The 15,670-nt window shown below is 41.0% G+C and overlaps 2 protein-coding genes across 3 annotated transcripts; one reads left to right on the forward strand and one right to left on the reverse strand.

Annotated features, from left to right (window-relative positions):
- Nucleotides 1–31: 31 nt before the first annotated feature.
- Nucleotides 32–8,992, forward strand: chordc1b (cysteine and histidine-rich domain (CHORD) containing 1b). 2 transcript variants are annotated; one of them, XM_029518705.1, is made up of 11 exons: nucleotides 32–216; nucleotides 3,370–3,419; nucleotides 3,505–3,561; nucleotides 3,718–3,878; nucleotides 4,510–4,610; nucleotides 4,874–4,932; nucleotides 6,418–6,488; nucleotides 6,720–6,825; nucleotides 6,988–7,107; nucleotides 7,214–7,276; nucleotides 7,655–8,992. In XM_029518705.1, the coding sequence occupies exons 1-11, from the start codon at nucleotides 153–155 to the stop codon at nucleotides 7,826–7,828; spliced, it is 1,026 nt and encodes a 341-aa protein (XP_029374565.1). In that variant the 5' UTR covers nucleotides 32–152; the 3' UTR covers nucleotides 7,829–8,992. The 2 variants fall into 2 exon arrangements, with proteins under 2 accessions (XP_029374565.1, XP_029374566.1); XM_029518706.1 differs by lacking the exon at nucleotides 3,505–3,561.
- Nucleotides 8,993–9,485: 493 nt separating this feature from the next.
- Nucleotides 9,486–12,719, reverse strand: LOC115054475 (tyrosinase-like). Its single transcript, XM_029519719.1, has 5 exons — nucleotides 11,898–12,719; nucleotides 11,443–11,659; nucleotides 10,405–10,552; nucleotides 10,132–10,313; nucleotides 9,486–9,751 (listed from the first exon to the last, which is right to left on the reverse strand). The coding sequence occupies exons 1-5, from the start codon at nucleotides 12,717–12,719 to the stop codon at nucleotides 9,486–9,488; spliced, it is 1,635 nt and encodes a 544-aa protein (XP_029375579.1).
- Between the last annotated feature and the right edge of the window lie 2,951 nt (nucleotides 12,720–15,670).

Below are 15,670 nucleotides of genomic sequence, written 5' to 3' on the forward strand. Positions count from 1 at the left end.
AGTGTGAGCCGAGTAACGTGCGGCGGAGCAGGCAGAGCAGGCAGAGCAGCGGCTCGGTTATCTGCCCACCACCTCACACACACGGCCGGCTACAAACTTTGCCTCCGATTTTTTTTTTTATTTTAGCTCTTAAGACTCGTCTTCGGCCCACCATGTCTGTTTTGTGTTATAACAAAGGATGCGGGCAGCGGTTTGACCCAGAAAATAACCCGGACGGTGAGTAGTGCCTTAGCTAACGCTGCTCTGATGGTCTGTTAGCTAGCTAACCTCCGATCTTCTAGAAATTTCTCAAGTGTGGCCAGGCCTGTTGGGCCCATGAAGCTAGCCCGAGTTTAGCCACCTGGTCCCCGAACTGTGGCAGTTTCATTCACTGGCACTTCTGGAGCTGATAAATTTGGTGGCAAATGGCACTTTAGCCCGCTGCTGCTACCACGTTTAGCTCGTTTGATTAGCCGAATGATGGCTAAGACTTTGTCCCGGACAGGACGAGCTAAACTTGGTGGTTTTAAGTTTCAGTAAAAAAAAAGTCATTAAACTTTTTAATTATACTCGGACTGTCCACATTACATTTCTCAATGTCACACACAAGGTGCGGGGACAAGTGAGATGAGGTTTTTTATTAGCTTTGTGTTTATTTTACCAAGTTAAAGTTAGCACCACCTTAATGCACAGGACTGTGGTCGAAACGTCCATTCAAATGGCACTTTTTTCCCTCTAAAGCTTCTGCAGCCAGTTTTACACAAGTTGTCAACTGTTATTAGTGGAGCAGCAGATGAGGACAGATACTGAAAATTCATCACAGCTTCCCGTATGCCCAATGTCTATCCTCCTTATGCAGACATGGCAGGTCTGCTTTGAGATAACTACAGTATATGGCAGGTCTTCTTGTCTGCACAGAGATGTGCAAAATATCCATCACATCCAACCATTACCCATACTGCTTATCTGTCAGGATCACAAGGTGCACAGGGGTGAGGTACCACCCCGGACAGGCTGCCAGTCTGTTGCAGGGCTGCTGGTAAATATTGGCATAAAGAGACAAAAGGCCCATTAATGCTGACATATGGATGTTTAAGGGCAATTTAGGAGGAAGCTGGAGTAACCTGAGGGAACCCACATAGGCATGAGGTGAACATGCAAAAAAACACAGAGGTTTGAACCCAGAACCTTCTTGCCATGAGGTGATAGTCCTGTCGAAACGAGGACATAAAATTTAAGTGACGTAATAGAAAGAAATAAAATGACCTCATGGGCTAATCCCTTTCTTGACAATCTGAGTATAAGTATATTTTGAACCCTCAGTGTCCACCACAAGCAGCTAAACCTGGATCTGTGGATGTAAGCGCATCCGCCCCAGTAATTATTTTCCTTTTGAGATCAGGACCTCCGACAAAATATGTGTGTGCATGATATTTTAACAGTGTATCTTTCTCTCCAAAATCATGGACTAATGCTATAGTTACTTTAAAGAGAGATGTCTCTAAAAATGTTAGTTATTTTGGCACACATGCTTATGTGAGGAATTGCTGATTATTAATTCTGGAAATAATGTTAGTTATTCATTTTGTTATTATATCCTCACAGATTTGCCCGAAGAACAGAGGTGCACAATAAACTAAAAATAATTTAACCGTGAAAGTCATAACATTGTCTTCAGCTCCCATTACAAGACCTCCATTACTTTTATTTGTTAGAAATGCCATCTTCTATCCTCAAGTAATATAGGATTGTGTATCAGTAGATGCTCAAAACAGGAATCAAGTCTAATTTCCATTTTAATAGGATGCCTCTATTATCATTATTTTTCTATCTAAGATGTGTATCTAAGGCAGTGGCATGGAACAATTGCAGTTCACCCTGATCTTTCATGTCCCCCAACCAGATTTCTTTTACAAATCCACTTTGCAAAAGATGGACATTAGAACTAATCATGTTTTGCTATTCGTTAAAGGGAAATCTGAAGTGATGTATTGTCAAATACATTTCTGATTACATCTCAACTCTAACACTAATTCCTTCATTTAAAATTTAAAGTATTTTCATTTGGTGTTCTGTTTTTAGAGTAGCATTTGGTTTGTCTATCGTTATGTTTGTGCTTCAATGGGAAATACTAGTTTTCCAGAGAAGTTTCTTTGGGTAAAAGCGGTGTGTAATATCTCAAGTTAATCATTTATGTATGTCTTTGTTTTGTCGCACTCCACAAGGACGAATGCAAATCATTTCATAAATTTGCAAATGTGCAAGAGGTTGTGAAAATTAAAGCCATTTTTATCAAAAGGAAGTGTAATACTGAGTGACTTTTGAAAACATGAAAAATGATCATAATCTATATCTTCTATATCTTTTTTTAATCCTTTTGTGTTTTGGGGGTTTGTCTGATTTGTTTCTGATTGATATTTTAGCCCAAAGAGGAAGACGGTTGATTTTAATGTATCTTTTTTCAGTTACTGCTGAAGCTGCTTTGATCACAAAGGCTATCCCTGCTGTTTATTTTACCCACCTACAATATGCATGTGATTTATACTCGTTCATTTCAGCATGTCAAATCATTATAGCTTAAAGTTTAGCATTTATTTACTGAAAATATTACAATAGATATTTAAACTTGACCACAAACAAACAAATGCTGCCATAATCATCCTCTGAAATTACTTCATGGTATTTTGTTGGCGATTTCACTTGAAGCACTTCAGTTGGCAACATATTCCTTTGACAGGGTACACCTAGAGGCAGCATCACGCAGTCTTTTGCGAGTTTTACCACACTTGAAAGGAGGAGTATGACATCATTGATGTTCCAGTACTGCGAAAGGCTCTATGCCCATCAAAACTGTTGAAAATGAATATGGATTACTTGCAGTGATAGTCACAAAATCCCTTGGCATATTCAGAGACGACTGGTCTACAACCTTTCTCTGTGTTCTGTGATGACATGGGCATTTTTCCGGTCTGAGCAATTTAGATGAACCTTTTCTTCTGAAAGATGATGGTTTAATTCTTTTTGAAGCTACAGACAGGTGAAAAATCCTGAAAATGAGGACGCTGCCCCCCATCCACGGGGCTTCATGGGTCACTAAATGATTAGATGAGAATGGAAAATTATGTGGATCATGCTACTGCCTTCACGGACACCAGATCTCAACTCAGATGTACTCCGCACCACCATTATGAAAACACTAAATGATGGAAAGTCTTTTAGAGGGATGGTATTCTTCCCTACAGTAGAGTTTGGATACTCACTGCTACACATCATTAAAACTGCTCTGGTGGTGTGTGGAGGCCAGGCAACTTACTAAGACATTTCATGTTGTTTTCTCTTAATTTACCCAACATCTATAGATTTAATCAAAGCTGTGTTTTCTATTCACAGACGGCTGCACATATCATCCAGGAGTCCCGGTGTTCCATGATGCATTGAAGGTATAATACTTAAAACTGCTCAGTCAGTTCGTGTCCTGCAGTACTGTAACCTGGTCAGCGTTAATGTCTCTGTAACTTCCTCCAGGGGTGGTCTTGCTGCAAGAGAAGAACAACCGACTTCTCAGACTTCCTTAGCATTGTTGTAAGTTTGTTGCCTCAGTTTTTCATCTATTCTTTTAATCCTCCATGGTCATGTTTCCATTGTCTATTTACAATCATTGACTGCCGCCTTTTCTGTGGCTATTTTGGGCAGAGCAATCATCTGTAATGAGTTCAGCAAGTCACTTTCTCTTTACAGGGCTGCACTCGGGGCCCCCATAACAAAGAGAAGCCCCCTGAGCCAGTGAAACCAGATGTGACATCATCAGGAGAAAAGGAGGCAGATGACCAAACCAAACCAAAGTTCAATGAGTACATCATTTCCGCGCCAAAGCCTCAGGAGGCGATATGCAGACCCAGGTTGTACAGTTGGCTTCAAACTTGGATTGTGATATTTGAATCAATACTGTAGGAAAACCCTGAGCTCTTATCTGGGCAGTTACTTCCTCTCCCTGCTCCTCCATTATAGCAGCTATGATTTTGCTGACACAAGGATTTAGCCTACACTAAACAGTAATGTAATTATTTCATAGTTTTAATTTGACCTTGTTTTGAAATTTTGCTCTAAAGTATAAATAAAATGGCCAAGAAGACATCAAGAAGCTTCTATCCACTGAACTGGACTCTCTGTTTACTACTGTATATCCGCATTCTGCTCCAAATTTTTCTGATCCAATGCATAAAAGGATTGGTACTGCATAAGAAGAATCAAATCAGCCTGAAATCATCAAACACATCTACATCTACAGAATAGTCAGAGACGTTGTCTGGTGTTTTATCTAGGTTACGTAGACCCATGATTGATGATGCAATTACCATTTAATGGTGAAAACCCTTTCAAGTAGTATATTGGTGTGTGGGTGGCTTTACACCAGAGACCTACATTTTTACCAAAAAACTACAAATCACAATATCCTTTCAAATAGTTTTCAATTAAAAACATTTGCAGCAAGTTACTGGTTCATAATTGGTATGTTTCTTATGATTATAGTGCTGATGAGCCGATGGTGAGATTGCAGCATAAAGTTTCTGCATCGCTGAAGCAGGCTCTGGAGAAACTTAAGTTGTCTGAAAACGCAGCAGAGAATAAAGGTGAGAACTTCTTTCCCCTCTCTACTACATTTCTGTCTGTCCTCTACATCCTACATTAGCCCATCTACTTATAGTAGACAGGAAGGTCATAGTGACAACAAAAGCTAATGGATGGCCACTGGGACTTTGCCCTTACTTGTGTCAATCACATCCCAGGTGTTTGAATAAAAGCTGACAGGGACAGGGCAACATGGCACCATTGCATTTTTTAAAATGCACTTCCAAGTACTGGTGTAACTTCTTCTATCTCTCTGTGTTTTTAGAGGAAGATAGCGACGAGATCAAGATTGGAACGTCCTGTAAAAATGGAGGCTGCACTAAAGTAGGTGAATCTGTGACTATCTAATGAGGAAACATTCTGGTGTTATGGTGTTACAAAAATCTGTCTTTGTGAATATTGTTGAAGTGGCTACAGCTGCTTAAATCTTCAAATTTTTAAGCCAGATTGAGTTCACCAATTCAAACAGTTTTTCAATTTAGAGAAAACAAAATATACATGTAATGAAATGAAATCAGTATGAAATCACATAGATCAAAAACAACTAGAACACACCAGACGCACTCCCCACTCCATTTAAGGTGGAGTAAAACCAGCTCCTTTTCCTCTTCCGTCACGTTTATTTCGACAGAATGAAAAGAAAAAAAAAATTTTTTTTTGCTCAAGCTAATCTTGCCTGTCAGAGCAACAACCCCAAGATGAGAGCATAAATTGTGAGAAAAATTTGCATTGACAGGTTCCGTAGCAGCTCACAGTGGGACTTTACTGATTTGCATAATTGTACCTTAAATGAGTTGATTGCCATGTGATTCTCTCAAGGGCTGCCTGCTTTTAGTTGATTAATCAGTCAGCATCTCAGTACAGTCTAAATGTTGTACTTTTTACATTTTGTCTCTGAGGTCTTTATTAGAGAAGGCAGTATTAGTCATTAATCATGCAATCCCCTCTATCATTCTAATAATAACCCAGAACAAGCTTGAGGCTTTAATAAGCAGTATATTTGATGTGATCCCTCTGCATGCTACTACTCATCTGCAATGAGAAGTCAGCACTAGAGAAATAATGTAAAACTTATAAGTTCAAATATCTAATTGGGACTCTTACCACAAGTTACTAGGGGTTTCAAGCTTTTGTTGAGAGCCTATTAACGTTTTCATTTATGTGCTCATTCGATGGGTTGTCTGTGAAGGACAAAAATTGTCTGAATAACATTAAAGTCTTCATTAAGATCACAGGAGCCCCAATAAATGACCTGTGCTCTCTCTGGAAGAAAGAAGAAGGAATAATTTGTCAACCGGATCATGTATTATGTGCCCATGCTAAAAATGAATAGCTATGCAAATTCATTTATTCTTTTTGCTATTCGGCTACTAAATGCTGATAGTAGCCAACTTGCAGATCCTAAGCCAACTCAATAGCATGTGATTTCTTTCTTTCTTTTTTTTTTTTTTTTTTTTTTTTTTTAACAGTGAGGTCTTTAACAACTCCATAAAGAGTTTGGTCTAGATCTGCTCTATGTGTAAAGTGCCTTGACGTAACTTTGTTACGATTTGGCGCTAAAAAATAAATCTGATTTGATTTTGGTTCAGTGGTTTCTTTTGAAGTTCTAACCCGTTGATCTGTGTATCTGTCATATCGGGGTGAATGTCAATGACTGGTTGTTGCCATCAACTAACTTATTCATTTTCTTCTTTTTATTATTATTTTTACATGAAATGGATAGGCTGTAGAAATTGGGCCGAATAAAATATTCTGAATCTGATTAGTACTAACTACAATCTTCTTCAACTACACTTTTGTTGTCTTCAGAGTTTTGAAGGGCCTGCAAGTGATTCTGATGTGTGCTTATACCACTCTGGGTTTCCTATCTTCCATGAAGGGTTAGTATTAATGATCTTTTCTTAAACTATTTAATTAAAATACCTAACTTTCACTATGTTGCCATAAAATCGTAGCTACTCTGGACAGTATAAAGGAGACATACAGAGAACAACACTTGTATTTTTCAGTTACAAGATAAACAGTAAGGTTTATCTTGTTTATTGCTCCACTTGAGTGACAACTTATTGACTTCTAAAAATCCACCGGCTGTCTGTCTTTAACATCTGCAGGATGAAATACTGGAGCTGCTGTAAGAGGAAAACCTCTGATTTTAACACATTCCTCGCTCAAGAGGGGTGCACCAAGGGAGTACATCTATGGAGGAAAAAGGATGCAGTAAGTTGGCCTGCTTCACAGCAAAAAGAAAATTTCATGTGTCTTGGAGAGAGCCCTCAGCTGTGACTCCATCTAGTGGAGTCCGGTGAATACAGTGGAGGAAATGCTTTGCAGGAGAGAGTTAATATGAATAATGAGCACCGCTTCAAATTGTTTGTGCAGGGTAAGAAAGTGGTTCCCTGTCGGTTTGACTGGCATCAGACCGGGTCACAGGTCATCATCTCCATCTATGCCAAGAACTCCGTCCCAGAGCTATGCTACGTGGATGCAAACAGCACCACGGTGAGGGATATTACAGCCTGTCAGACGATTTCTCTGCCTCTCTAAACTGCTTTGATTGTGACACTGTTGTTTGCATTCTAATATTTATTTTTCTGTTCTCCTTCAGCTCAACATTCATGTTATATTTGAAGGGGAGAAGGAATTTGAGCAGAAAATCAGCCTGTGGGGAGTAAGTACAGCATCACTTTATTTCTGATGTGAAACGTCTTGTTACCGTTTCTATGCTGGCACAGCATTTCAGATAACTCAGTATATCATACTTGTATACTGTTTGTTCACTTTATAGGAAAGGAAGGAAGAGGTTGTTTTTTGTTTTTTTGTTTTTTTTTCCCTTCCCTTTTTTTTGCTTGGTACATTTAGATTCAAATTTCAAAGTGAGCCCACATGTAGATAAATCCAAGATATAATAGATTTGAGTTTGGTTAATCTGTTTAAGCCCTGCCGTAGCGTTTCTTCTGGCTATGAAAACTCACCTAACTAATTGCTCTAATTGGTTATATTTATAACAGCAGACCTTTTCAACACCGGTTTCTTCCTTTCCTTGTAGGTGATAGATGTGAGTAAAAGTATAGTAAACATGATGGCAGCCAAGATCGAGGTAGCCATGAAGAAATCCGAAGTTATGTCCTGGGCTCGTCTAGACCTCCCTCCCCCCATCACACCGCCCAAGGAGAGTGAGATAAAAAAAGAAGAGGCTGATAGCGAAGATGAAGACGAATGATAAGGACTTAGAATAAGAACACAGTGTGTCTCTTTTGCTGAATCCAAGGCCACACAGTCCATTCTTTACCTCGTCAAAGAGTCACCTCTTTCGCTGTCATGGGACTTTGGCCTCAACTCCTCAACATTTGCAGCCACAATTGAGAATACATAATAGTTATCATTCTTTGTTTTGCCTTTTCTTCTCACCCCCTTTTTTTTTCTTGGAAATTCAGTTCACTAAAGAGAATCTTCAAGTTTTTTTTTTTTTTTTTTTTTTTACATTTTTTATTTTTTCTTTTTTTCACCATTAAGGATTTTGAGTGGTAAGAGAAGGAACTCTGACTCTTAATAGCCTTCAATGAAGTCAGGCAGTTACACACTAATGAAGAGCCCTGAGTGTCATAATGACCATATTTTAATTTCACACCCATAAAGCCTTTCATGTGGACCACTTCCATCTAGCCATCCTAACAGACTTTAGTCGTGACCATCTTCCATTTCAACAATGTCCGTTTCAACAAAGTAAAAGATGATTCCATCTGTATGCTTCCATTTTTTTTTTTTGTCACTCAGGCACATTTGAAGTGGCACACTTACACTTGATTACATACATTTTCATTCCATCTTTTGTCTGTATAAAATACTGCATTGTTTTGTTTGTCGACATCACATCAGACTAAATACTGTATTCATAGGTGACGATGAAGCTGCTCTATAGTTTGAGTCGGAAATCTGGATCTGCCCACACTCGTATAATGTGGAGTTTAATCTGAATAAACGGTGTTAAACACAACAAGGATTCAAATTGGAAATTAAATGATTGACAGATGTGCACCAATATCCCACTTTTTCACAGTCGAAATGTAGATTGGCGCCATTTTTTTAACCTAATTATACCGAATGTATAGTTTGTACACAATTTGCTTCCAAATGATGATAAATGCTGTATTTATCCACCTTTTTTGTCATTTAACAACATTTTAATGAGAATGTACTGTAATATTTGAGAATGGCAAATGAATATAAGTATTTCAAGCAAAGTACGGTGTTATAGAAAATAAAATTATGCTAGACAGCATGTGTCAAGGCTTGGAACGACAAATGTGGCTGAATGAGATCACAGTATAACGGTAAAATAATTGGGAAATTTATTTCTCTTACCAAAAATAAACTTTTGTGTTAAACTTTGAAAACTGTGATGGGAATGTGTGTGTGAGATGTCAAAGTAAAAGGCTAGACTCTTCTAACCTTGTTGGACATAGTCTGAAATGATAAATGAAAGTAGAAGTGACCTTTCACATCAAGATGTTGGCTCACTTGCAACTTCTGAGATTGAGTAGACTTTTCCAAATGTCATAGTTCTCTAAGAAATACAAAACTTCAAGTTAGGCATCACTGGGGAACTTTATCCTGATGTAGCTGCCATGTGTCAGACCTTAACAACTCAGCAGATATTTTTTTTTCTATCTTCACATCTCAACCTGAACCCCCCCCCCCCCAAAGTTACACCGTGTCTTAAATGATCTACTGTGAAACGTGCTAAAATGTTTTATAATCAATCTCCATTTAAATACACAGGTATCGATAAAAGTCATAGCTTCAAAGCACTGAGTAAGTATAATGTATAATTCACAGCTTTACTATGAAAATTCATAGACGTGCCTATCAACAGATGTTTATGTACTTGTTTGGTAGTTGCGGTGGCTGCTTTCCACAGTGTCATTGCTCCAGATAAGTGGCTGTCTTTCAGGGAGAATAAATAAGGTTTTCCACTTCCTTGCAGGCAACCAAGGCAACCCTCCATATCGCCGCTTTGCAGTGAGAACAGCTGCGGTGACGGCCATTGTCACAATCCCTCCAAAGAGCCCCGCCATCAGCAGCCAGGGCCACACATCCTGCAGCTCCTCCAGGTAAGGACGCATAGATTCTGCCAGCCTCTGGTCTGGGAAGGACAGAGCAGTAAAATAAGATGATAATCCTTTATTAGTACCTCAGATGGGGAAATAGGCATGCAGGTACAAAGACAGACCAAGCAAGGACGATGAGTTTACCTTTTAAATTAGGAGTAAGACGATGAGCAGCTTTGTTGTGAGTGGGTTAAATTCTTAAACTTTAACGGTCTGGATATCTTGTTGAGATTAGGAACTTTGGTTTTAAGCTTTGTTCTCTGAATATATTCAGGGTTTTCTTTTTCTTTTTCTTTTTTTAAATGCAGGGTGAGCACGAGAACCAGATTAACAGATAATGGAAAACAGTAATAGACTTCCCCAGATGCAAATGAAAAATGGAAATCGAAAAACTCTGCTACCAAGGTGAACTTACTGGCGTCTAGCAGGTGAGAGTATTCATATCCAAGATCCTTGCTAGAGATGAAGTATTCTTTGTTTCTGTGGAGGGGCAGGAAGGGCACCATGTGGTATTCACTGTTGTGCCCAATGGGCGCATTGGACTCTGGATACTGGGATGGTGATGGTCTGTGCCTCCTGAGCCACTGCTCATAAATGCTTTCATGAGGGAAGAAAACAAACACAGTAATTACTGTAAAAGCAGCTACATCATGTTTTTCAGTCTCTCTATACCTGTGTCCTCTCTTACCTGTCAACAAAAGCATGGTGAAGAAGGAAAATGGGGTCATTTGCTGAGGCTTGCACTGAGGACATGGAGCCGTTCATGAACACGTGGATGGCAGCGTGCATGCCCATACGAGAGCTGCTTCCCAAACCAGTCTGAGGGTCCCCGAATCCTGCAAGGCGAGAACGTGCTCATCAGCAGTGACAAGGATGGCAGCACGAAGTGATAAGAGAACAAAAAAGCTTTTTGTTGCAAAATGAGATACTGTCACACAAACCCAGAACAATAGGATCATTTCTGCTTTGGAAACATTGAGCGATGGGATAAAATAACACTCAGCGAGAAAAAGTTGCAATTCGAAGTGTCAGACATGTCTAGAAATGATGTGCATTTCAATGACAATTTCTTTCTTCAGCAACTGTGAGATTAACTTTGTCTGATACAGACTTTGGGTATCCAAGGAGACCATCTGCAACCCTGCGTTGGAGACTGCACTTCATCTAAGTCACACTCAATCTACTGTCAATAGAAAGTAGATGTGTCATTTAACCTTCCTAGAATTGGAGGAGTCAGCTGAGGCTCAGGTAACATTTTAGTGATGCATAATTAATTCATGTGAATAATAACACAGACAATACAATGGATGGTTAGTTCTTTTAATTGTCTGAAAAGCTCCGTTTCACTTGTTCATCACCTCCGAATCAGCGATAAATGCCTGAAAAATTACAAATAATACACAAGTTACACAGACAAGAGGCGGACGATGGTTTGTTTCTGATGCAGAACAGCCTCCAACGACAAATACAATGTAACCTGAGCATCTCTCATACTCTATTCAATAAAAATACAAACACGTGAGGCCGCAGATCAAATTAAAGTGCAGATATTCATTAATGACAGAGACAGAGACACCAGCACACAGAGGAGCACGTAGAGGAAGCAGATTAACACAGTGTGAGCGGAGAGCAGCAGTGCAGTGCTGTATATAATTTAAGATGAAGCAGCCCAGTGAGTGATGATAGTGTGTGTGTGTGCCCGCACTTGTGGTTGAGCTTATCTGACCTTCCAGAGTGTTCCTGAAGCTCATGTTGGAGCTTCGGTCCATGGCTCCAGTGTCATAGTTGGTCAGACTGAGAGTGAACTCCACCTCTGCAGAAGTTGGCAGTCGTTGGACCACATTACGGTTCTGGTTTCCAGGGTGACGATGCAGTGGACCTTCTTCCGTGGCATCACACAACACTCCTCTGCTGTTGTAGTCTGCGGCTCTGGAGCACAGCACCTGTGCATGCACACAAAGTCAGTTCTTGCAGATTCTTTTTTACTGTGTCAGGATGTCTCCTAGTGAGATTTCTGTCTTGAATGTTTGTGATGTTTTGAGTAAAATGGATAAATGTGAGATATAAAATTACTGATCATCATCCTAATGTTTGAAATTCTAAGTTTTCATTTCTGAATGAATTTTAGGTTGCCGGAGGAAGAAAACAGCAGGAAACGAAGAGTTATTTGAGCATGTTTACCTTCCAAGAGGAGAAGACCGAGCCTGCGCTGAGGAGACTGGGGTCCTGTGGGCTAGGACCCCCCATCAGCTCATCTATGCACACCTCGCAGCCCTGGGCATCCCTCCAGTCCCAGTACGGGATGGTGAAGCTCTCATCCCCGGTCAGCTTCCGGATCTCATGCTCCCAGTGCAGCAGGTAAACGCGGTGCCAGGGCAGAAAGGCAGGCGCCCAGTGGGCAAAGTCCACATCGGTCCACACGTTCCCAGGCCCCCCGATCAGGGCGTCCCGGGACACATAGTAATGCATCCACACGAAGACATCATACACAGACACATCGGCAAACATCGGCACAGATCCGTTCTCCATCTCTCTGTAGGTCGCTGTGGCCACAACGTAGTCCCTGCTGACGGTCCTCTTGGCCAAGTTCAGGTAGGACACCAGTCTGATCCTCTCGGTCCTGGACAGGTGGAATATGTTCCTTCTCAGAGACTCCCTCCTTTCATTGCAGTTCACCCCAAAGTAGCCAAACTTACAGTCCGCGCAGTTGAAGCCCATGAAGTTCCCTGCGCACTGACAGGTCCGGTTATAGAAAACCAGGGGCCACCTCTCCCTGTCGTCCAGCCCTGAGAAGGGGTACTGCGGCCCGTCGGGCTGGTCTGGCACCTCCACATCCTGACAGGAACCCCGGCCCGAGCTGGCTCCGCAGGCCGAGCCGTCTCCCTCCCAAGGCGGGCAGCACTCCTTGGTGCGTAAGGCCTCCGGGGTGGCGCACAGACGGGGGAACTGCTGACAGGAAGGAGCCAAACGCAGAGCCAAACTAAAGAAGATCAGCGACCACATTACAGCAAGATTTCACCCGGAGAGCTGGCAGTCAGGAGTGAAGCAAAGGTGGGAAGAGAATGTGATGAAGCCTCATCCTTCAGCGGCACAGGGTTTTCCCTTGGCACCCCCCGACCCCCCCCCCAGTTTATTGAGCCAGTCACATGCTGCTTAACCTCAGGGTGAGGCTTAACTTCATTGAGTAGCCCAGCTGCTCCAAGACTGCAGCTAAGTACTCTGGTAGGTTTACAGCATTTATTGTGGCAGCACAGTGTTTAGCGCTGTTGTCCCACACAGCAGCTGTTTCCAGGCCTGGGGCCTTCCTGTGTGTGGAGTTTGCATGATCTCCTTTGTTCGTGTCCGGAATAGGAGAAGTGGTAAAAGATTAATAAATGAGTATAAAGTATAAAGTATAAGTAAAGTATACAGTATAAAGATAGCAGTAAAATACAAAGAGTACTGAATCACACCGAGTCACATGTCATACTGTCACAAATCACACACTGTAAGGGGGGTGGGGGGGGCACATTACACCTATATAGCTTTATTTTGTGTTTACAGTGATTTTCTGCTGGATATTCTGCCCCCCCACCCCACCCAGTGTAAAACGGACATGACACTCTCTTTTTCCTCACATTATAGCATGAAAGTGGCCATGACCTGAAAAAAAAAAAACAAAAACAAAAAAAAACGACTAAAGGGCATCATTTTTAAAAACATTTACAATTTCATCCTACAAACAACATTCATCTATGATTTGCACGTGTTTTTTTCTCCTGTATCACCACATTGTGAAAGTTAAGGGCCAATCGTCCATCTCAAATGATCTGATAAGCTTTGTTCATATTCGAATGCGCACAAAGCCATGTCAAAGTTAAATTTCTTTCTAAGTGAGTGTTTTCATGCAGTCCTTTAGAATAAATCTCATTTGTGGAATGTCCTTTGTTGATGGTGTAGCCACATGACTGCATGCTGCACCACAGCATCACCTAGAGCCAGATCTAAAGCCAGCACTTAAAACAAAGGGTTCCCTGAGCACACGCTGCCAAGGAAACAATAACACATCTGCTGTCGCCTCAGGTGGCAATATGTGTCAGCTATAAGAAGAAAAACTTAAATGTTTCTCTGTATTGCTGTGTGCACTGTGCACGCATTCTGACCTTTGACCTTTAGTCTAATGATGAGGAAACTGTCTTCATGTGATCATCACACTGAAATCCCTTTAGGCCTCTTTATACGTCACCAACATGCATATCAGTGCATAACAGTAGATTTCCCTCACATTGAGCGGTGCATAAATGAGAAACCTTCATTTAACCTTCACCTTCATCAGAGAATCAGAGAAGAACACAGAAAAATAAAACTGTAATCGTGTTTGATGAATTTTGAAATGCGTTGTCCCCATCAGCATCACATTTTTATGTCTTCTTTGATAAAGCATCTCTGGAAGCCTGCTCTCTAACGACTAATTCAGTCCAGACAGTCGTCGGGCTTCTGGTCATGATGATAGCGGCCATAAACTTTCACCCCCCCCCCCCCCATGCAGAGAAAGACTCAGCCACTGGAATAGGTGTTCCCTGTTTTGTTATTGGACAGACATCTTATCTGAGCATACTGATTTCGAAGTTGTTTTTCTTTTTTTTCACATGTTCATTGCCACTCTCAACAGGTATGTACTGCTTCATCCCTATTTTATATATCTCTTCCACTGTGGCAATTCCGTAATCATATTTTCATTCCCTAAAGTGAGCTCGTCTGCCAGCAGTCTGCCCTGAATTTCCTGCAGCTTTATTGCATTGTTGCCATTGTAAATGGCAACAATGTCTGTGCATCTAAAAATATTCTCTCTCCATCCCTGTGGGAGACAGCATTTGGATCCTTCTGTTAAAAAAAAAAACAACACAAAACAATCATTAAAAATGTCAGCACACGTAAAACACAGCGAATTGCATTGTATTGTATTCTATAGGCCTGTTATCACTGACAGACCTCACCTGCCAGGAAATGTGTACTAATCATGCAACTGTTGATTGTTGGAGATTTGGTTGGAAGCAGAGACCGCGGATTATAACATTGGCTGATATTGCTGGTCGTTGTCTCATCAGAGACCACCATTCCTCATCTTCCTCTCCTTTGTCCGTTTAGTCTTCGTCTCGCCGCCGCTGTTCTCTCTTCCCAGAGTTGTTATAATTTCTAGACATTCACAACCAATTTAATGACGGCAAATTCGTCCCCACCAGAGGGCATCGTAAGACTGTTTCAAATGTTTTGTTTCTACCAATGATACCGATGACTTGAGGATCTTTATTGGTCTCCATTCAGTTAAAACACCCGACAACAAAGCTTTCACACACCTCATATCCACATCACACACATCTGTGACCTCTCCTCTCATAAAACCACCGACATCTAAATGCATCACCATGTAACCTCTTGATAATTCTGTGATAAACTGCCGCTTGCTCTTGTTCCTTTAGGGGCGTAGCCTCCAGTTATTGGTTAGTCATAGGTATCAAATTATCACAGTGCACATTTGACCCATTGTTGTCGTCATACTGAGACTACTTTGCGAAGTTCAGAATATTGTTTTTCCACTGAAGATGAAGCCAGTCTCCTCAGAGCAGCACATTAAATTCTATGCAGCGGGTCAACTTGACCTCAGCATTTTACTTTTGAAAATAGGAAGCTAACCTGTGTCTCACCTCTTTATATTGCTGATAATGTACCTGTTTGTCAGATTTCTGTACTCTGCAAATAACAATAAGCAGCTGCTGGTTTCCATTCAGCTGCTAAGTCACTTTAAAAGAATATACTAAAGTAGGAGAAAGGTACACTTGTACATGGTATTTATAAAACTGACCTTTAATTATGCTTGGATTCATTCTGACCTGAGACAGGAGAGGGAGGAGAATTGCGGCAAAAGTGCTGGAAGGATAATTTTTCTCTTTTCTGTGCCGGCCGCCGCTATTTTC

This window comes from Echeneis naucrates, chromosome 14, assembly GCF_900963305.1.
Source record: "Echeneis naucrates chromosome 14, fEcheNa1.1, whole genome shotgun sequence".
Classification (NCBI taxonomy): Eukaryota; Metazoa; Chordata; class Actinopteri; order Carangiformes; family Echeneidae; genus Echeneis; species Echeneis naucrates.